The 22,730-nt window shown below is 41.4% G+C and overlaps 2 protein-coding genes across 2 annotated transcripts; one reads left to right on the top strand and one right to left on the bottom strand.

The window, feature by feature from the left end:
* Positions 1–5,528: 5,528 nt before the first annotated feature.
* Positions 5,529–8,130, bottom strand: LOC132474995 (lectin BRA-3-like). Its single transcript, XM_060075948.1, has 3 exons — positions 7,217–8,130; positions 6,899–6,990; positions 5,529–6,466 (listed from the first exon to the last, which is right to left on the bottom strand). Exons 1-3 carry the CDS (start codon positions 7,512–7,514, stop codon positions 6,341–6,343), a joined length of 516 nt encoding a protein of 171 aa, XP_059931931.1. The 5' UTR covers positions 7,515–8,130; the 3' UTR covers positions 5,529–6,340.
* Positions 8,131–13,219: 5,089 nt separating this feature from the next.
* On the top strand, positions 13,220–22,156 carry alkbh8 (alkB homolog 8, tRNA methyltransferase). Its single transcript, XM_060074359.1, has 12 exons — positions 13,220–13,390; positions 14,832–14,965; positions 15,192–15,292; positions 15,401–15,529; positions 15,636–15,731; positions 15,931–16,035; positions 16,379–16,449; positions 17,834–17,940; positions 18,456–18,616; positions 19,213–19,481; positions 20,677–20,826; positions 21,056–22,156. Exons 1-12 carry the CDS (start codon positions 13,256–13,258, stop codon positions 21,902–21,904), a joined length of 2,307 nt encoding a protein of 768 aa, XP_059930342.1. The 5' UTR covers positions 13,220–13,255; the 3' UTR covers positions 21,905–22,156.
* The last annotated feature ends 574 nt before the right edge of the window (positions 22,157–22,730 follow it).

Here is a 22,730-nt window from a genome sequence, read left to right as displayed (position 1 = left end):
TGGTTCGTGTTTGTGTTTTCCCCGGCTGCGGAAAACAAATGAAAAGTTACACCCCAGAAACTTTCCATAGACTGCCATCGCGGTACAATGACTGATCTCTGGTAGACCAGTGGCTTATTGTTTTGAATATGGACGTTGAGACGCCAATCAAGATGCTGATGCAGAAGGATTACCGTGTCTGCAGTGCTCATTTGGATAAGGACGATTTCATCATTCCTAAAAGAACTGCTGACCCAAATAACCCAAAGAAAGTGTCATTGAAGAAGGATGCTATTCCACGAGTGCAGCAAGTAGCCACGGAAAGACTTGAGGTAAAGTTTTTTGCTTATTTGTCGTGTTATATAAGATTGTTCACAATTGGTGTGGAGGAGGAAGAGTCATCCGATCGCAATTGTGGTCATATATTTGTGTAATAACGGTACAATAACATTTGTTTTCATGTGTTTTCCGCAGCCGGGGAAAACGCAACACAAACCATCTCAGATGGTCTATCCGTAGCTACTTGCTGCAGTTGTGGAATAGCATCCTTCTTCAATGACACTTTCTTTGGGTTCTTTGGGTCAGCAGCTCTTTTAGGAATGATGAAGTCGTCCTTATCCAAATGAGCACTGCAGACACGGTAATCCTTCTGCATCAGCATCTCGATTGGCGTCTCAACGTCCATATTCAAAACAATAAGCCACTGGTCTACCAGAGATCAGTCATTGTACCGCGATGGCTATGGAAAGTTTCTGGGGTGTAACTTTTCATTTGTTTTCCGCAGCCGGGGAAAACACAAACACGAACCATCTCTCTCTCTTGACTTCAAGCTGTAGATGGGTCGTCTTCTCCGGTGCTTGAGCTGTCCTTCACTCTATGCGATAATCACCTGTGCAGTACGTGCCATGCTTGATTGTGGCGAACAGATATTTTGTGACTGTTACCTACACATGCAAGTCCTTTAATTTACGTGTCAACACTTGCTATATATTATTCATAAATATAAATCATATAAATTATAAATCCCAAAACCTTGAACTGAACTCCGGTGCATTCGGCAATCGAAACACGGACCTACCGGTTATGCTTGTTAAACTGTCTTTTTAATAAACTCCGGGTTTGCAAACTAAGTTGATTTATGTGTAGGGACCCTAGTCATGCTACTGCAGAGGTTTGGTGCTATTTTTAGCACTGATATTGGTTAAAAAATGCCGATTTGGAAGCAAAACTCAATGCCCCTAGCCAATAACATGGACGCCAAACATTGCGCCGGGCAAACTCTAATACTCGATTTTCAATGAAAAAGGTATCTGGAGGGCTTATTTGATGGGTTTTCAGCCCAAAAAAAGGACCCTGGGTTCAATTTGCGCCGGAATTACACTTTAAGCCACCTCACTGTTAGCGTGGTTGCTTGCACTGATTTTAGCCTCGGAGTTCAAACCGAACCAGTGGCCAAATAGTTTACTAAACCCACGAAGGCTATGAAAAGGAACATTAAGTCGAAAAGTAGTTAATTCAAGTATTTTCCAATAGTTAAAGACCCACATCTTTGCAAAAACCCATGCATGCCTATCCTTTGGGGGTTCTTACAGTTAGGTGTATCGGCTAACAATTCTCACGGCAGCCCTCCAGCTCCCTGCGACACGCCGCCCGGACGTCTCGCGGGCGCTCGGTTCTAACGATTCTGTTTGAACGGAACCATATATGCGGCCCTATCTGATCCAAGTTAGGGGATCAGGGTTCTGCGTTCAGAGAACCAGACAAGGGCTCAAACAACAAAGAAAACACTACACAGTGCAGAGCAAAAAGTCAGTCTTGCAAGCGTGCCACTGGTGAGGTGCAACGAGATGGAACCTTTTCTGAGGTTTTGCGGGGGTTATTTATTTTGTTGGGCTGGAGTCCCAACATAAATAATCCTCTGTGTCCTTTGAGACCCTCTTTGATATAAAAGAGACCCCAGGACGAGAGCTTACTTGTTACGGCCCTTGACTCAGAAGTCACCTACTCATTGCATCACTTCATTTAGGGCTTCAGCCCCCTAGTGATCATTGTAGCATATTCAAATGGCCTCTTCTTATATATGACACCCGCACCACTGGGGCATAGCAACAATTCTCCATATTCATATGGGGTGGGGGGGAGGGGGTGCTTGTGGACAGTAGAGGTACACCAGACATAAATAGGAAGCTTGCAATGAGCAATTCAATCAACACAAATTCAAAGTCTATACACAGTACACACTGAGGATGAGGAATGACCTCTCGCACGATGATAACTTAATGAATCGTTACAAATAAACCTGCCTCTTTAAATCAATGACCTTAGTGTTTTGCTTTCACAATAGGTTAATTGGCTGTGTCAGAGCCAAATATGACTGTGCGCATCTCTATGAGGGACTTGACTAGCCCCCAGACAGTTACTAAAATACAAAATGCCTCATGATTATTAATAAAAAGTAACTTATTAATTACAACTAAACTGTGTTGACTCAGGGTTGCCTCAAAAAGGTACCATGGAATATCTGTCTGTTTCCTAGCCAGCAGAATCTAGTTTACGACAAAACTAACACAACGGCAGCTCAGCTGCCACACTTAATGTTGTTATGGCAACGAGTGAGCTGTGGTTTGGAGCAAAGCTATTGTTTGGTGTCAAAGCCGGCTAAATAATTTATCTTTAAATCAGTCAATGACTGAAGTGCACTATTAAGGTGATAATTCCTCATCTAGGTTTGTTTAGTGACACATAACATGGAACTCATGAACTTGTGTGAAACGTGAACTGTGCTTACATGTTCCTCATCATAACGTTCTGCTCCTGTTCTGTGTAGCCAGAAAAAAGTCGGACAATGGTGCCCTTACCCTGGCACACGATTCAATTGATTAATTTTCGTGAGCATGAGCCCGAAAGCGTGTGATACCGACAGTCTATACATTTCGCCAAAACTTTCTCCATCCTGCTAAGTACCCTGATGTCCTTCTCTCTTCTTTTTCTTGGTCTGATTTTTGTTTTTTTCGGGACCTTCTCTGTCCTCAACAGTCTCTGTCAAACAGTCTACACATTTCTCTACCATCTGTACTGTCAATCTTCCTACATTGTTGGAGTCTGCTCTTCTCCATCTTGCACTCTTCTTGCACTCTTCCCCTTCATCTTTCTTATTGTCCATTTCTCCATTCTGCTCAGTAGCCTTCGGTCTTGTTCTTTGCCTTTTCTTTTTCAAGAAATTATGACATGGTTGGTCATAATGGAGATATGGCTAACAAGATACTTTGAGATTAAACACCATTTAATTTGTAAATGTAATCATAAAGTATCAATCAATATATGACAATAGATAATAATAATAATAATAATAATAATTACATTAATTTGAGGGTGACTTTCATGAAACAAAGGTCACCTTTCAATGCATAGCTAAAAATATACTCAACAGATAAAAACAGTAAAGCTAGAGTATTGCATCAATAAGACAAGCAAACAAGAGACATGAGGAGGAAAGTGCACAGAACAATGATCATTACAGTGAGTAGGTCCACTTTCTTAAACACAATGGTGACCAAAAAAATAGGCCTACACTTCAAAAGCCTCTGGGGGCTCAACAAAGTAAATTAACAACAGTAGGGCTATAGGCATGAAGCACCTCTGTGCGGACTCCTCTTCTGTCTTCATGCCAGATGACCCTCAAGAACTTTAAACTATCGTGGTTGTTAGAGACATATTTTATGTTCGTTTAAAATCGATTTTATTTCAATTATACTATTGATGAATTCCTTTTTGACTTAAATGTTATATTTATGTTGCATAATTTTGAGGTAGCCTAATTAAAGGGATTTAGATAGGCCGGAAACGAGAATGGGTGGGTCACTGAGTCAGTTTTATCAATGAGGAACTGAGCCAGCGATAGTGGTGGAACAGGGGGATCGAGACTTTTTTCGACCTCACGTAACCGTATGAAAGGAATTGCTGTGAATAGGCAAAATAAATCAAGGTAAACTAATCAAAAATACTATGCGATTGATTGGAGACGGAGACGTGCGAGTCCAAGAAGCAGTCCCCTGCAACTGTGAAAGGGTTGTAAACATAAGCTTAGAGCTTGCCACAACAATAGTAGTTGCCTGTTGTGGTGTTTTCTAAGGCAAGTGATATTGAGGACCAATGCTCAGGAGTAACATTTATTTGATTAAATCTATGAAAAATGAAGGACCTGAGAAATTAATTGAGCTTTATTGTCGCTATATTAAAGATTACCTGTGTTGGGGGATTATGGAAAATAATTTGGTGGTTGTTGTGGATAAAACCGACAATCTAATACGAGAGGTTGAGAAGGACTAGGGTTGAATGATCAATAATACATTTTTATTTATTTACATTTTTTTATTTAGAGGCGCCTTTCAAGACACCCAAGGTCACCTTACAGAGCATATCAAAACAGAATAACACTCAAAAGAAAGGGGGGGACCTCACTAACCACCACCGATATGTAGCACCCACTTGGGTGATGCACGGCAACCAATCGGCGCCAGAACGCTCACTACACACCAGCTTGAGGTGGAGAGTTAGGGATGAGGTGGAGAGAGAGGAAATTCCCAGTAACAATCAAGGCTTTATTGTAACTACATAGAGCAACAACAGAACCTGAGTTGGTTTGCAAAGAGCTCCAGAGCGCGGCCCGGGCTCTGAGAGATAACCCCAAAATCTGTGACCAAAATCTTGACCAATCACAATGCTCTACGGGCTCTCACCGTTCTCCATTGACATTTATCTTCCCATCCATGGTGCAAACAGTACATTCTATACAGTAATTCCGCAAGCATTATGTACAAACGGGTTAAATTATAGTTACATGAAGTTACATATTAGCCTACACATTACAGTTATATGAAGTGAGGTCCTTGATTAAAATCAATTCATCGCCTTGTTTATTAACCTGACATAATAATTATGAAGCTGTTATTGTCTGATTTTAACAGGAGTATGGATTAGTTAACTTCAACTTCTAAGTGGAGTCAACCAACATACAGAATAAACATTCTAAAACCATAAGGAGGGGGAACCGCAGGAGGGTCAGACGTCTCTGGGGCGTCTGGCCCTCCTTATACCTAAATGAGGCGTCGGGGGTTCATAAAAAAATTGGAGACGGGAATGAATGAATTCATCATAACCAGACTTCCAGTCAGTGGATGACATAAATCAATGGTACTCTTCTCGTAGCTAGTTCAAATGTAACTTTATTAATGGACACATTTTTCATGCACACGTGTTAATATACAAAAAACTGCTACGATCACTACACAAAAATGCCACCCAAACTACCGATATGCACTCAAAAATGTTTACCTTTGTAAACATTTGTAAACAAATTGTAACCCTTGCTTTCCTATTCATTTTATTGCTATCTTACCACTTGTACAGCCTGTTTTTAAGTTTAATTATATTATTAATGTGACTCCAATATCTTTGATTGCGTGGTATCCTCTGGAAATAACCTCACCACTACTTTCTACCTCATATATAACAGGAGTCAGTATCACAGGTTTACTACAAGACCCTGCTCTGGTAGAGAAGTAACGAGCGCTAGGAGCGCAACACACCACACGGGAAAACAGATGGACCTACTGACCGCTCCCCCCCAGTGGGATGTATGGCGATATTACAGTCATCCTAAATTATAATAAACTCAGATACAGTTCACACACAATTCATATCACAACAGTATACTTCTAAAAAAATAAATAAAGTAGGCCTATAACAAAAAACCGAACGTCTGTTCAATAAAAAAGTAGCGTGTAAATGTTGAACATTTTTGTATGCTCAAGCCTCTTCAAACTCCGCACACTTTCCAATTCCAGCCATTTACAGCTGTTACGACCCTCTAGTCTGGGGGATAGAGGGGTTAACATAAAACCAACTCAAACAGTTAAAGAGACTTTTCACACGCTAACAAAGGATGTATTGCATAAATAATATTAATTCCAAAATAATCTATATGTCAGGGTGAGCCTTGGCCCAAATATAAAACATAGACAGAATTAATCTATACAAAAACTCAAAAGGGTGAGCCTAGCCCCCTAACCAAAAAACAGGAGAAAATGGCTCACCAAATAAAAGGCCACCCACACCTATACCAACTTCCTGTGTGGTCTGAACCAAAAGGTTCACAAAACCGCAACACGGAAAGCAAAAAGTGACCAAAGGCCACATCGCAAAAAACGGCACAAAACAAAGCTAACAGAGCCCTTCATACACAAACTAAAATAATCTAAAAGCAAATCACCTCAAATCAGCATCACACATTATTGTATCAGTGATCGTCAATCCAGTCATGCACTTGAGCCAGATGTTAGTGTTCCAGTGAGTCAGTGGCTCAGTTTAAAGAGTCACAGTCTTCTTGATGACACTGCTCCCTGGTGAACACCTGTCCATCAGGCTTTGTTCTCCATATCATCTTATGTCCGCCGGGCATCGTCGCCTTGTCCACCAGCTGTTGCATCTGAAAACGAAAACAAAAGGTTTTTGCTCTGTGACTCGCCAAACCATTATGAATATATTCTTTACATGAATAAAGATGACTGAGTAATAATAATAATAATAATAATAAATAAAATTGATATAGCGCTTAATATGGTACTCTAAGACGCTTAAAGTAACAGAGTAGGCCTACTTGAGTAGAGACAACCTTCTTTCAGGCGTGGAGCCATCTATTGTTTGGAGTTCCTTCGTGGTTTTTTTAAAACCAGGAGTTCCTTAGTGTTTTTTTAAAACCAGGTTTCAGAACGAGATTCATGTTTGGGCTGTGAGTGATGGCTATTGTTGTACATTCTTCTTAAATGTATTTTAAGACAGAAGAGAGTCCATTGTGTTGTGGGGTGTGAGCATATTAGGATTTCACGGTGAAGCATGAAGAACGCACGGAAACACTCACTTGTTTTAAAATTGCTGCTTTTGTTGCCGGGTCGCTCATGTCCTGCAGATCCTCTGAACGGACCTTCACTTTGAGCACCCTTGTTTTAGTACCTGTTTGTCTCATGCATACAGACATAGGCAAACACGCACACACACACCACACACACACACACACACACACACACACACACACACACAAACACACACGATTCATGTGTATCATGAATAATGGGTTGGAATTAAAAAGGATTTCCTGCATATATGCAGCGGATGATAAAAAAAAAAAAAACACGTAACATTGTTCACCAATAACCCTGAAACTCACATGTCTACTTACAGGTACAGAGGAAAGGTCTCTTCAATCCACAATCTGACAAGCCCCATTCTCCTGTCTGTGCCAAATCCACGAAACCGCAAATTGTAGTAAGGGTGTAAGCAGTATAAACATTTAGCTTCCAGAATCTGAAGGAGGAGTAGCGTTCGTCCGACCACCTCCATGTGTCTTTGAAGAGGCCAATCCAGACCTCGTGACCAGCGGCGACCTCACGGACCTCCTGGTTCTCTGCTGCACTCCTGATGCTGACTAGGTCTGTGTGGTGTGTCCTGCAGTAATCCCGCGCCGCGGACATGTCCATGGCCTGGAGGACTAGGACATATCTTTCTCGACCTTGTTTGTTATCTGAACAAAAAAAACATAAATCATAACGTTTTTATCTCTGATCATGTTTATAATTATGATGTTTTTGAATGTGTTTGATCCTTATCAAAATTATTTTGATTGGGTATAACTTTAGCAGCGTGTTCCTTACCATCATAACACATCAGAGAGCTTTTTTTATTTTTAATGCTAGATTTCCAGATGCCATCCTTGGAAGTAACCAAGTAATTCCTATCTGAACCTAACTCGAAATTTCTGTAATTTCTCTCGCCGGCTTTGTAAAAATTATGGTCTGCTAGGGACCACAACCAGCTCGTAGATCCACCTCCATAAAGGCCTAGCCACACTGAACTTTGGTTGGCGATCAAGGGAAGCAGTGCTTTCATTGCCCCAATGTCGTCTATGGTGGCCAGGTCGAAACCTCTCTCTTTGCAGTAGCTCTGCGCACCGATCCAGGTTTTGGGTGTTTCTACTAGGCAGTGTTGGCGGTAGTTTGCACAAAAGGATGGGCTGGTACACAGTCCTGGTATTGGGTAAAAATCACATTATGAATCTTGTAATATTTTCAGGAATACAACTAGTTATTTGCTATATGCTATTGTGAAGTACGATGTTCTAAACCAGGGGTGTCAATCGTACGGCCCACGGGCCGGATCAGGCCCGCTAACGGGTTTAATCCGGCCCGCGAGATGATTTTGTGAAGTACAGTATTGTAATTTTTTTTTTTTTTTTTTTTTTTTTTTTTTTATAAAAATCCTTCCTAGCATTACATGGATTGCATTGACTGGCACTGATTAATTTGTTGTACATTGAACTACTGGACAATTGTGTGTAACTGGAAGTCGCTTTGGAATGTAATGTAAAATGATCTGCTATTTTTCAATGAAGGAAACTGCTGTTCTTAATGTGTCCACTAGAAGTCGCAATAGCAATTATGTTAAGCAAGCAAACTTTATACCGGGGCTGAGCAGGGAGCAAGTATAAACAGGTAGTGCAGCTAGCCCGGAGCTACCTTGTCGTTTTGCCTTATACTTTCAACATTATGCGCTTTGGCACTCTCATTGCCCCAAAATGTCTCTGTCAAAAAGATGAAAAGTGGACACAGAGTGCAGTGTTTTCTGAGAAAAATGGTCATCGTCCTTTTTATTCACGGAAGTAAATGGGAAACCTGTGTTTGGTGTGCTCACAGCATGTTTAATTGTACATAATTATGCCATATTTTTACCGGTCCGGCCCACTTGGGAATAGATTATCCTCCATGTGGCCCCTGAGCTAAAATGAGTTTGACACCCCTGTTCTAAACAACGGAAAAAGCAAAAATGCCAAACATGATAGAGTATTATCCACATGCTGAATGCAATCGTGAAGAATGTGTCTCTAAATAACGTTTAAAACAGACCAACATGAACAAATACATCACATTGTACAAGGAAGATCAACAAATACTTTTTTTCTCAAACAAGCATTTAACATTGATGCCTGAAGATGATGTTAAAACAATTGCACTAACCTGTGATTATAAACAATGTTTTCCATTCCATAGCTTCCATGCCTACATGATAGAAAATTAATTCAAAATTGTCACTCAGTCTTACTATAACTTTACAGAAACATGAATGAACTTTGTGGTTTCTTGGAAGAATACACATATATATGTTCATAGGAGCGTATCTGTACATGAAGATAAAGCAATATCGATTAATGTAAGAAAAATATTTTGTAAATTATTTTTGGATAAGTCCCTTGTAATATGTTTAACTTGATGTTTAAGTACTTGTCCTGACCCAAACAATACTATAATAAAATCTGGCTTACCTTTTGTTATTCCTTGTTGAGCTCCCAATGAGACGTTGTAGTTACTGGTTATGTCTTTCGCCGTCTGCCTATATTCCTTCCTCGCAACTCCTTCCATCTCCAGCTCTCACATTTGAATTGCAAAATTGGGATTTATTTTAGATTTTATATCCAAATTCATTATTTCTATGACGTACTGCTCATTTCCCTCCAAAATAGCTCAACAGGTAAAGCAATGTGAAGGTCAGGACTTCTGATGTAAAGTGTGAACGTTTGCAGATGTCTCATTTCCAGGTCCATTCTAATGAGGTTCTTCAAGAGGTTTCCATTCGAAGCGTATTCAGCCTCATTGTAAAGGTTTTTAGGCTTGAGTTTGACCCAGGGTTGGGCTTTTTGTGTTAACCCATTTACTCCTAAAATGCAGATAAAAACCTATGTATAATAGATGTTCTTATCTCCTGAGGGTTTTTTGAAAAATACTAGGAATTGTCAACATACATGAAAACCTTAATATCTAAGCGTCTGTAGCACATAGAAACATGAAATAAATTGCATTTAAAAGCTAAAAACATGCTCCATTAGCACTAACATACCAACACATTTTTATAAAAAAATCTCAAAATCTGATTGGTAAGGAAAAATATTTAAGATGATAAAATAACATATCACAAATAACCTTTAATATAACAAATAACATTTTAAAACATGCCAACACAAAGACCAAGGCACCTTGGTATGAAAGAGAGGTGGGAAAGGAGTTGGGAGGGGTGGGGAAAGGACAGCCCCCTCAGCCACTTTGTAGACCTATGCTGGATCTGGTAGTATCCATCTGGTCCAGAAGGTCTACTCCCTTTATGTGCTGCTGATAGTCAGCAAGGCAGGCTGGCACGTGAACCTCCGCTTGGCGTTGACCATTCGCCTTCCTCGTCACTGACCCAAAAGCTGTCGGGTCATGGAAGTTTGACAGGACCATCACTGCCTTGGTGTCCTGCCAATATGCAAAAGGTAAGGTCATCCTGCTGCGCCACCTCGTATTTGTGCCTGTTTATGCCAGCCTGCTTTGTTAGGTCCTTGCTTTTGGGGAGGCCCTTCCTATTAGCACGCACCGTCCCACAAGCTTGTACCCCCCTGATCTTGAGGTCCACCATCAATGGGACACCAGTGTAAAAGTTATCCATGTAAATGGATAGGTTGGTTCCAAAATAAGGTTTGGCCAGGTCTTTCTCAGCCTTACCCTGAAGGGCCCCCGTGTACACCTGGAAATTGTTGACATAGCCTGTCTTGCTCTCCGCCACACCTTTACTCCCCACTTCACCGGCTTCATGGGCAGGTAGTGTCGGAAGGCCAGGCATCCCTTGAACTTTACCATGGACTCATCCACGGTCACAAAGCCATTGACCTCATAGAGATCCTTGAATCTGATGAGGAGGTCCATGAATCCCTTGAGCTTCCAGAGCTTGTCAGACTTGTCCACAGCAGGGTCCAAGTTGTCTTGGAGATGGAGATATCTGAAAATGCACATAAGATTAATGAGTTTATGCCTAGCATTGCCATCATATTTGTTGTATGTTGTATGTTGCAGGGCTAATGTCAATACTACAAACGGTTGTGCTGTGTTTAGCCAGAGAAATACCCAAGGGAATCGTATGTGTGGCCAAGCTACTAGATCAATAAAGGAGATTTTCTATTACAGGTTACTTGATTCAGGATAAAGTGAAGCTACCACCAAGCTACTGAGGATTGTAGTAAGTTACTATCTTCTCTACAAGTAGTGAAGCTACTGCCTAACACTGCTATTTATTATTATGCTCTTATTCGCAGATACAAGCGGGCGCCGGCGGACGTTCTGCTCCCAATAAACAGCTTTTCTTCTGCTATTTAAAGGACGATGAGGCCAACCACTTAAAAGGCTGCGCCTATACTTATAGAATCTAGTCACAATACGTAACTAACGTTCTATGTCGTATAGGCTTCCCTTTTAAGGCTATTGCTATTGGGTTAAAGGGCGAAGCACGATGTAGTCTATGTACCCCAACGGAGGAGTACTGAAGACGAGGGCAAAACGAGTACTGCTCAGTCCGGGTCACGCCCACTTTTGGCGGTGGAAACGCAATCCGTACCGCACCTTTGCGAACCGAACCGTACCGCACCCTGCAGTGGAAACAAGCCATTAAAGAGGACACATTTAATGGGAAATGGAAACATTCGTGAACATTTGCATTTGCCTTCAAAAGTCCTGCTTTTTGCATTGCTACTTTAACCTTGGAACGCCTGACCTTTTTATCTATTTTGAAGGCAAATGAGTTTGAGGCTATAGCAGGGCCATTTGTACAGTTGAATTACCTGCCAAAGGGACCGAAAGATTTAAAATGTAATATAAAACCCATAACCCATCTAGGTGCAAAGTTTTTTTCTATGAAATATAGAGTTCATACGTATCTATGATTTTATTTTGATATGTCTTATAATCAACCTGGAATGATTGTCAAGTTATCTGGGTTATTTTCTCATTAGTGCTTGCCCAACTTGAAATGGCAAGGTTTGACAGAGGACGTTTTGTTTTTCTTAGGTTGTATCTTTTATCTTTTGTGTATGTATGTGTATTTATGTTGTATGTATATAAATATATATATATATATATATATATATATATATATATATATATATATGTGTGTGTGCGTATGTATATATATGGATATGGATATATATATGTTATATTTTATTCTTAATATTTATTTATTTATTTGTGTATGTATATCTGGAGTTCGTGACAAAAATAATTTCCCTCTGGGATTATTAAAGTATCTATCTATCTATCTATCTATCTATCTATCTATCTATCTATCTATCTATCTATCTATCTATCTATCTATCTATCTATCTATCTATCTATCTATCTATCTATCTATCTAAATAAATCAAAATGCCTAATCAAACATTTAAATCAAATCCAATAAATCTGTTAGATATTATAAACAAATCCAAATAAACAAATTCATATTACAATATCACTATGATATCCAATATCACTGTGCTATCTAATATCAATACAAACATTTCCAACATGTGCGCCTCCACCAAACGTGCCCAAGACGTCACTAAGGACGTCTGCGCCGTCCCATGCGCTGTCACATGGAAGACATGACCAACGGGAAAAAGTGCTAGAAAAATGCGCATTGTGCGAACTACACTTTAGTTCAAAAAATAAATTACATACCAATGCGTGCTCTCGTGTTCTCCCATGCACAAACCCAGGCAAGTGCCGCCCGGTGTGTTTACAAACCAAACACGTGTGATTTACGCATTTCACCTCCACGGCCACTAGAGGTCGTCATCGATGATACGACATCTGTCTTTACAATGATAGACACACCAACAGGTGTGCAGAGCCACCCGTTCTCACACCTTTTCATGCTCATAGTCATGAAAATGACTCTATTCAGGGCCATCGGACTGCGGGTATAAGGTGGACAGTTGTGGAGGGGCCAAAGGCAGAGGGGGGCCCATGGGAATTTAAAAATAAATATATATATCTTTAGAATTTGTCTGACTTTTTTCATGCTGATGGACTGAACAACTCTCGCATGTGGGACTTGTTAGTCCATAATAACATAAATCTAATAGCCATTTAGCATAGCTTTGGGCTTGAAGGCTTGACGTGATTGGAGTTCACACATCAATTTTTTTTTACATAATAATAATGTAATCAACATTCATATTATTAACAACTAAAGCCTACAACACGGGTAGCAGGATGCACGCATTCTCCAAAGCGCAACATTGGAGACCTTTCTGTGCACAGACACAGAACAAATAAGCGACCAAATGCACAACTATCTCCGTAGAAACGACGGCGCCTGTTATTGTAGAGCGGAACTTAGAAATCACGTTACGTTGCACCCGGACACAGATAAAAGTAAGACCATGGAGCTCAGTGAGGCCAGCGTGAATGCTGTCAAAATGAGTAAAGAGCGGAAGAAACTCATCCGAAAACAAATGAAATCATGCCATATTTTACTAAAACATGACGGTATTAGAACAGCATCGCACGTCACTAAGGTAAAAAAAATAATGATACGTACAAGTAAATCAAGAAGGCAGTAAACAGCAGTGTTGTAAAGACAGGAACCGCTCGATGGTTACTTAAAGTACTGAACTAAATCATAACCTTATGATATTCTTCAAGTGCTTTGTTTTTAATTAGTGTATGCTACCGGTATAGATTTCCCTGTAATAATATTAATAATTGATTGAATTTATATAGCGCTTTTCTAGACACTCAAAGACGCTACGTAGTGAAGGGGGGACCTCTCTCACCACTGCATTACTATGAACCACATTACAGTTTTTCTCAGTCGCTTTGGTACATTTCTCGTACAAATAGCAAAACACCATAGATTACCTGCAAAAGCCAGTCTCTTGCTCAAAATCCTTAGTTCATCTCTCAAAAGTAAATATCTGTGTCAATGTACATGTCAGTGCCATCAGAATGACAAGTCCTTGTGTCATTGTGTACGGATAATTCAGTCAAATATCTTTAACTGTCATTTTGTCAATATGACAGTGTACTCTTGAGGGATGTTCTGATGTAAACTATGGATAAAGTTTTGAAGACAATTATTGTAAATTGTAAGTTACACTTTAGTGTGGGAGATGGATTGCAAGACACTGGACAAGATTCACATTTTCGCTTTTACTGTTTGTAGCCTACTGTAATTTGTTGACAGACCATGTCATTGCGATACAGAATTAGAAATGTGAGCATAGGACAATCTCCTTAGTGTAAACTGTACATGCAGTGCTGTAGGAATTGCAGTGCAGTCTTCCTTCACCTGCTGACGTTCCTGTCTGTTTGGCCACAAATTCTCATCCACATTACACAATTATCTTCATGAGATGCACCTTTGAGCTATTTCAGTAAACTGGTTGATCATTGGTTGATCTTAGGCGTCATACATTTCCCTTCATTAGAGAAAGTCAAGATTCACCTGGGAGCAAATTACCGAGTCAGGACAGATTAAAAAAGATTTAAAAAGTCTAATGGAAATGTATAGATGGTTGACATATTATGACAACTTGTTCAACCATTTTGCATGTAAAGACTTATGCAATGAACTACTACCTAAATGTTGTGGGGCTGAGACTATTCAACAGATCCATTGTAATACATTTTGATCAACATGAAATAAGCGATTGATAATGTAGGAAATAGCAGAGAATTGTACATAATCATTTGCATGGATGTACCAAAGCATTTGCAACTTGTACAAAGAAATGGGAAACCGCTTTTTTGATGTGCACAAGTGACACAATTATGTGAAGATTGAACGAGTAGTCTTGAGAATTTCAATACTGATCTGAGAAATGTAACAAAGTGTGAAAACTGTTATGCGTCTTTAAATAACTATAGATATCTGAATCCGTCTGTGTCCCATCATTTTGATTTCAAGACATTAGTCATTCTGTAGAGAAGTTAAGGAGTTGTTGATGTCTTCTATAGAGTCTGGTGGTGGCTAACGGTGGGCTGGGGAATGGGGTGAGCCGAGAGCAGCTGTGTGCAGCCATGAAGGAGATGGGTGAGCTGGAGACCATTATCATGTCTCCTCATAAACCATATGCCTTTGCTACATACAGGTAGGACTAGTACTTGAATACTATTAGCAAAATCTCAACTATACCACATCTTTATGTATTTGGAAATATTCAGTTGTCATTTCAATCTTAAGATCATGGTCTAATTGTGATGATCTGTCCCTTTTCAGAATCAAGAGGTTCTGTTTCAGGGTATAGATGGCATGCTTTGATTTTAAATGGTAGTTAGTTCACTTGCTGTTGAGTGTTGCTTTTAATGTACATACAGTTCAGAGCAGAGTGCCCAGAAAGCTCATGGCCTTCTCAATGGACACCTGTTGCATTGTGGAGACAACAGTGTGACACTCTACCTCAGCTTTGTTGATTCAGGTAACAGTATTAACACTCATTCACTCACTTGTTTGGGTCATTGTTGACAATTAGTTTTTGCAAAAATGTGTTTTAAAAGGGATGCACCTTGTGTTGTGATCTGAGCAGTACCCTGTGAGGCAGAGGAGCATGTTCCTCTCCCAGAAGGCCTCTCATTGGTCGAGGACTTCGTCTCTTCAGAGGAAGAGGCTTTGCTGTTGGCAGCTGTCGATTGGGTCACGTTTGATGATGACACAGGTAAGAGACAAGAATACTACCTATGTATCTTACTATAGATTTGTGTTTTTTATTTGTTCTTACCCTTTAAAAACATTGACCTTTTACCTTTGTTTGTTATTTATAGCTCAGAAGGCTTTGAAACACAGACGAGTGAAGCATTACGGTTATGAGTTTCGCTACGACACAAACAATGTGGAGAAAGACAAACCTTTATCGGTCGGTAAGTTCTGCACTTCAAACCAACCACAACCACATCTTCTTCCTATCAGCCTTTCGCGATGTCATGTCATGTGACCTCCAGTCCAAACGGGAGGTAGTACTTATACTCATACTGTACATTTGCCGCAATTAAAGGAAACGGTCAAGGAAGCTGGCATTTAATGCTCAGGAATATTAAGATGTATTTGTTTTATTGCTAGGCCTTCCTGATGAGTGTGTGCCTATACTGGAGAGATGTTTGAAGGACGGACACATCGGAGCCATGCCAGACCAACTGACTGTCAATCAATACCAGCCAGGACAAGGTGGGTACATAATATATACAATAAAATTATATTTTATCTTTCTACAATTTCTAGCAATGTAGAAGCTATCTATTGCGATAAAAAACAAACTTATATATCCCTTTTTTTGCCACAAGATGGCACCAGAGTTTTACCTAGCCCACATTTGTTTTTAATCCTTATGTACTTGCATAGGTTTTAGTTTGGCGTAAAAAAAACTAACAATTATGCTGACAGAAACACAAACTTCACCAAACTAAGAAAACCAAATATTTAGTTGCATATAATCTAATGATTGTGTTCTCTTATCTTGTTGCATAATGGGGTTGAATAACATGCTAACTGTACACCTCGCTGCACATAGGTATCCCCCCTCACGTTGACACTCACTCAGCCTTTGAAGACACCATCCTCTCTCTGAGCCTTGGATCCAAGGTGTGATATCTGGGACATCTCTCTCAATCATAAAGTGTATTATTCGTTGTTCTTTTATCACCATCCTCTTGTGACGGTCTGTGTATACAAAACAAAAGCATCTTTGCTCAAATTAGTTTCCATCAACATTGAAATGGTGAATTAATAAGTCCTGCGGCACTGTGTGGTCAGCAGCATTGTCATCCAGTCATTCATTCTGGATGACACGTATCAATCCAACGCTATCATATCATGTACCTAGCAATGCACCTACCCTTGTGGTCCCTACTGAGAGTACCATCAGATTAGGCTGCTCTCTCCTTACTTCAATCATCCTCTTTAAACTTCCAGGGCTACGGTTCCATAATCTGCAGTAGTGTGCAGAAGCTCATACAGTGATGCATTTCATTAGGAATTTAGGTCAAATTGATATGTGGATGGTAGATTCCATTATTCTAAAATATGAACATTTCCATGAGAAAAAAACTGTGAAATCGGTTGCTGCAGTCAATTATAACACAATCTACAAACACAATGACAAACACACACACACACAAACATCCTTGTTATTCAGTATATATAGACTCAGGAAAGTCAATCTCTCACAACAGCACCTAAGGTCCTTCTATCGCTGCTCCATCGAGAGTGTGGTCACCTACGGAATCCTGTCGTGGTACGGTAGCAGTTCTGCTGCAGACAGGAAGTCACTGCAGAGGATTATTAAAACCGCCCAAAACATCATCAACCAACAGCTACCTACCATGGACAATTGGACACCATCTTCAACTCCCGATGCTTGCAGAAGACACACAACATTATGAAAGACTCATACCACCCTGCCAACTATCTGTTTGAACTGCTGCCCTCAGGGAAACGTTACAGGTCCATCAGAACACGCACCACAAGATTCATAAACAGTTTCTATCCCAAAGCAGTCACCATACTTAACTCTGACCTGAAAATAAATCCACTAGTTCCGACAGTATTAATCCGTGACGTCCACATGTAATGCAATGCTCAGCACTTTACATATTTGTACTACTATTTTAAGGCATACAATTTTTTTTTTTACTATTTTTTTTAGGCATACATTGGCACTAAGTTAACGGTATAGTGTATGACGACATGAATGTAGTGAGTGAACGAAATGTTGAATGTATTTTCTTTCTTTATTTATTATTTATTATGTTACCTTTTTAAATGAGACCAGTACGTGAGTGCACTGAATTTCGTTGTACTTCTGTCCAATCAATGACAAATAAATATATCTATCTATCTATCTATATACCCCCCAATATGTAGGTATATGACAGTGCTTTTAGAAACGGTATCCTAATGATAGTCAATAGATATGGATGTTAACATTTTAAGTGTGGTGTGTGTGTGTGTGTGGTTGTGGTCACAGACGGTGATGGAGTTCCGTCATCCAGACGGCCGCGTGGTGGCTGTGCTGTTGCCAGGGCGAAGCCTCCTGGTGATGAAGGGGGAGAGCCGCCACCTCTGGAGCCACGGGTCGGTTCAGTTCATTCATGTTTTTTCCCTTCTATCAGCTGTTATAGTAGATGTGATAGTGACATCATGTGACGTCATACTAATTAGCATTAGTATGATGAGTCAAGGGAACACGTCATTCATCCCGGGAGGGAATTTCCGGCGTGAGCATGACAGTGCAAATCAAATGTGTACTTTTTTTTTTTGCAGAATGAACCTCATAGAATTTACTGAGGTTAATTCATGCGTAACAGGGCAAATGGGCTATATAGATTGATGTAAAGAAATAAGTTATTATGTTTCCTTCCTTTATTTCCCTACAGTGTTAATTAACGTCCTTGAACGATTTCCACGTGCATTTCCTTTATATGGGCTATTAATTTATTTTTCAGTTACTTTGGACATAAAACATCTACCACTTGATGCAATGCCTTGCCTGTAGGTCATTTCACATGCTTTTGTTTGGATTACCAGGTTTCATTTAGTATTCACATTCCAAGGTACTTACTCCTTCCCATCGCTCATACTCTCTCTAGGATCACGCCCAGGAAGTTTGACATGGTGCCTGCCTGCCACCCCGAACCCCCTGCAGCGATAACCCCTGACCTGGGAAATCCAGGCAATCTAACCCTGAGCAAGAGGGGCACCCGCACCTCGTTCACCTTCCGCAGGATCAGGCGATCGCCCTGCCAATGTGGTGAGATGCCTCCCCACCCACTCAGCCAATTGATTGTTTGTGCATATGTGAACAACAGCGGCATACACTGGCCTTCCATGGTAACAAAGCATAGACCCTGGTGAGAATAATCTATACTAACTGCTAGGTGAGGTAGTTCCCTGCGATGTGATCAATGACATCGCTACATGATGTCTGTTTAGCCAGCTGTCTGAAGCTATGACTCTGTCTATTTGACCCCATATCCATGCATGTCAACGAATGGTGACAAAGTGATGGAGAGTGTGTCCGTATCAAAGCCTCTAAGTAATTGAGAATATGTGTCTGTAAAGATGTTTCATCTCCTTCCATTGATTGGTAATTTGATAGTTGACTCAGTTTCCTTTTGGCTCATCAGGTTGTAACATCGGTCTCCAATATAGCTTCAGCAGCACAACTCTGCGTCCACGATTGTAGTTACTCCCCCCTGACTTCTAATATGTAAACGATTAGTATGTAATCGCACACAACTACCCTTTAATGGTTTGGGTTGGTGCATCAATGTGATGCATCTTAACCATTCGTCAAGCGTGCTATTCTTCGCGTCTGCTTACCGTTCATCCTTCCTCTCTCCTCAGCGTTTCCCTCCGCGTGTGACAGCCAGGGAGCTCCGTCCTCACTTCCCTCGGCCCCATCACTCCCGCGTTGCCAAGGCGATGCGGCCCGCCTGGAGGAGGAGTACGTGCACCGCGTGTACGACGCCATCGCCCCCCACTTCAGCGGCACGCGCCACTCGCCCTGGCCGCGAGTGTGTGACTTCCTGTCCTCCCTGGTGCCTGGCGCCGTGCTGGCCGACGTGGGCTGCGGAAACGGGAAGTACCTGGGAGTCAACCCGGAAGTAGTGGCGGTGGGTGTCTTCTGATGTCGGCAGGACAGGATGGTGGAGAGTAGTGTGTTAGAATGCAGAGACGTTGGCTAATTTCGAGCGATAAACGCCAATTCACTTTCTATTAGACATGCGCGATAAAGCGATAGGAGCGATAAAACGCTTGAGCGATAGCCTTAAAGCTGTAAAGCTGTAAATGAGAGTGGAAAACAGTTCAACTCTATGCAAATAGCTATCAGCGATTTAGCTGTAAATGACCCGACAACCAATCTGGATGTTTTGAGGAGCAAGATGGAACGTTCGAATGGTTCACGTGATGAGCGATAATAGCGATATTAATATTTTGGACAGCGTTGTGTTTTGAGCTATTCTGCGATTTTGCATCTTTTGGTGTGAACGTACCGTAAGAGAGTAGTAGGCTGATCATGGTACATTCTCAGCTGTCTTTTAGTCGAAAACCTGTGTCTGATTGACTCTGTGCCTGTTTGATATGCGTGATTGATTTTGAGTGTGGATTAAAGGTGTGGGTAAATAGGTTAACGGTTCAGTGTGTAGAGTTGACCGGCATCTAGCACATTGGATTTGGAAGAAGTGGATTATAACATGAATATAATATTGTGTGTACGTTTTAATGACTGTATAGTCCCATGAAAATAAGAATTGTTGTATTTTCGTTTCATTAGAATGAGCCTTTTATGTCTACATAGTGAGCGGGTCCTCTCCTATGTTGCACTGCCATGTTTCTGCAGTGTCCCAGAACAGACAAAGGCCCTCACAAGCGCCCTCTGGTTGACTGGCGAATCCCTCCTCTAACTGGCACTTAATGTCCATACGGGCATCAGTAACGACAGCGGTTCTCCCTTTTGCAACGCTGTTGTTCCGCCGTAAAACATCTGGTTCGGCACTTTCATGGGCTCCCCAATTTCGCAAAAAGAAAGGAAGTAGGAAATGGTTGGTGCCCTTTCTTGTCACCTCTCCTGGTGTACAGAGAGGATTCATGAACGCAAACATGTATTTACTTCAGTGATGTAAAAAAATTTCTTCCTTTATATGAGTATGGAATCAGTAAATTCAAAGAAAAAGTAACATTTGCATCTTTACTTACTAAAACACTATCCCCCATCTTTCCTGCCTTCTTCGTTTCTCTTGTCATTCATCGGCAAACATATTTCCTTAATGGTGCTCTCTATCTATTTGTCTGTCCGTCTGTCTACAGTTGGGTTGTGACCGTAGCAGTGCCCTGGTCCACATCTGTGCAGAGAGGGGTTTTCAGGCGTTTGTGTCTGATGCCCTCAACGTCCCCATGCTCACTGCCTCATGTGATGCATGCATATCTATTGCTGTAATACACCATTTTTCCACACCGGTAAGCGCACGCGCACACACACACACACACACACACACACACACACACACACACACACACACACACACAGTGTGACACTGCAAAAAAAAACTATTGCGTGACACTAAGAATAAACAATAGACACGCAAACTAAAGAAGTGAAATGTGTTTTTGTTCAAAGTGCACACACAAAATAAACCTTAGCTGACATTGTGAAATGGTATTGTGTGTGTGTGTGTGTGTGTTATAGGAGCGTCGCCTGGCTGCAGTCAGGGAACTGATGAGGCTGCTGAAGCCCGGAGGTCGGGCTCTCATCTATGTATGGGCTCTTGAACAGGAATACAACAAGCAGAGGTCAAAGTACCTCAAACACCAGAGCAGGGAACCTTCCCGAAGCCCCAACACTGCAGAGGGCCAATCAGAGGACAGCGCATCACCCAAGAGGACTGTAAATAGCCACGGCGACGTAGGCATCACAAATGTTGACAGACTAGATACAGAGGTCAGTGGCCCCGTAGATCAGAGGCCAGGCGAGGACCAGGTGCACCACGGGAAACTGAGTGTCCACACCAACCGCACCGCTTTCAACTCCCAGGACTTGCTGGTTCCCTGGCATCTGAAGGATGGGAAGGGCAAGGCGGGAAAGGGAAGGAAAGGAGGGAGAGAAGCTGGGAACCGTGACGTGATAAGAGAAACGGCCTTGGCTGTTTCTAAAGATAACCCCTCGATCGCCGAAAATATCTTGCCTTCTATCGGGCCTGCTTCAGACTGCAAGACTGAACCAACTGATTCCAATCGACGGAGCACACCCCCAGACTCGATGTCGGCTAAGGTCGCGACCCCTAATGCTTGTCTGGATTCCAGCCTGCCATCCTCAACAAAGGATACTGATCATGCACGCAAATCCTGTCCCGGTTTTGAAGCTGCTGCTACACCCGCTATCCCAGAGTCCAGTACGGCGGCAGCTGTATTCCACCGCTATTACCATGTCTTCCAGCAGGGAGAGATTGAGAAGGTGTGTTGTCAGGTAGATGGTGTCAAAGTTCAGACCAGCTACCATGACCAGGGCAACTGGTGTGTGATACTGGTGAAAGACTGAACAAATGAATACAAGAACAAGAACCGCTGCCCAACAAACGTATGTTATAAACATATGCCCCCCCCTACACACCCCCACACACCTACACATAGAGCTTGGATAAAATGATGAGCCATGTGCCGCAGTTTTACATGGCGTATTAACTATTATTAATAATCCTCCTGCACATATGTGCCGATTGGTTGATTGATCCTAAACATGTTATTATGTTAAAATTACGTGAACCCCATATCTAATAAATTTTTAATTGTTCTCTGTTGTCTGCTGTATTGTAAGTATTTCATAAATTCTGCTTGGGTCACACGGGGCCAAGAGGCAGTTTCCATGGTGGGAGCCAAACTCCCTATATTTAGATCAGCAAGGAAGAGCAGACCTAGATAAATCAGTGTCGGCAAATAATTGTTGCCACGTGTTTTGATTTAGTGTGTTGCTCAGCGGAACTTTGGGTTTCCTGGAACATTTTGACAAATTGCAAGCTCTCAAAGATGAATTTAGTTCATTTTATTGTTTTAGTTCCCCCATTATGGAAGGCTTCCGAGGCAGCGAGACACTGGCTGAAATTGGGTTGTGCACCTAGTCTCGTCCAGCGTCTGCTATGCAACACAAGACAAATCAAACCCCTGATAGCTTGAATTGGACATCTTCCGGGACAATCTCGCCTCCTGCTCCGCCCCGTTAACAGAAAAAGAGACAGCGGTCAGTAACTCACAACAGCCTCCTTAGATCCGATTAAGATTCCTCTCCCCGTGTCCTCATGCAGTTCAATACCATGAATCCTTGGTCTACTTTGCTTCTGCTTCCTTCCCCCCGTCTTCCTATCTCGAGC

Source organism: Gadus macrocephalus, chromosome 16 (genome assembly GCF_031168955.1).
Source record: "Gadus macrocephalus chromosome 16, ASM3116895v1".
Lineage (NCBI taxonomy): Eukaryota > Metazoa > Chordata > Actinopteri > Gadiformes > Gadidae > Gadus > Gadus macrocephalus.
The sequence above is the reverse complement of the archived record's forward strand: the minus strand, read 5'-3'. Positions and strand labels throughout refer to the sequence as shown.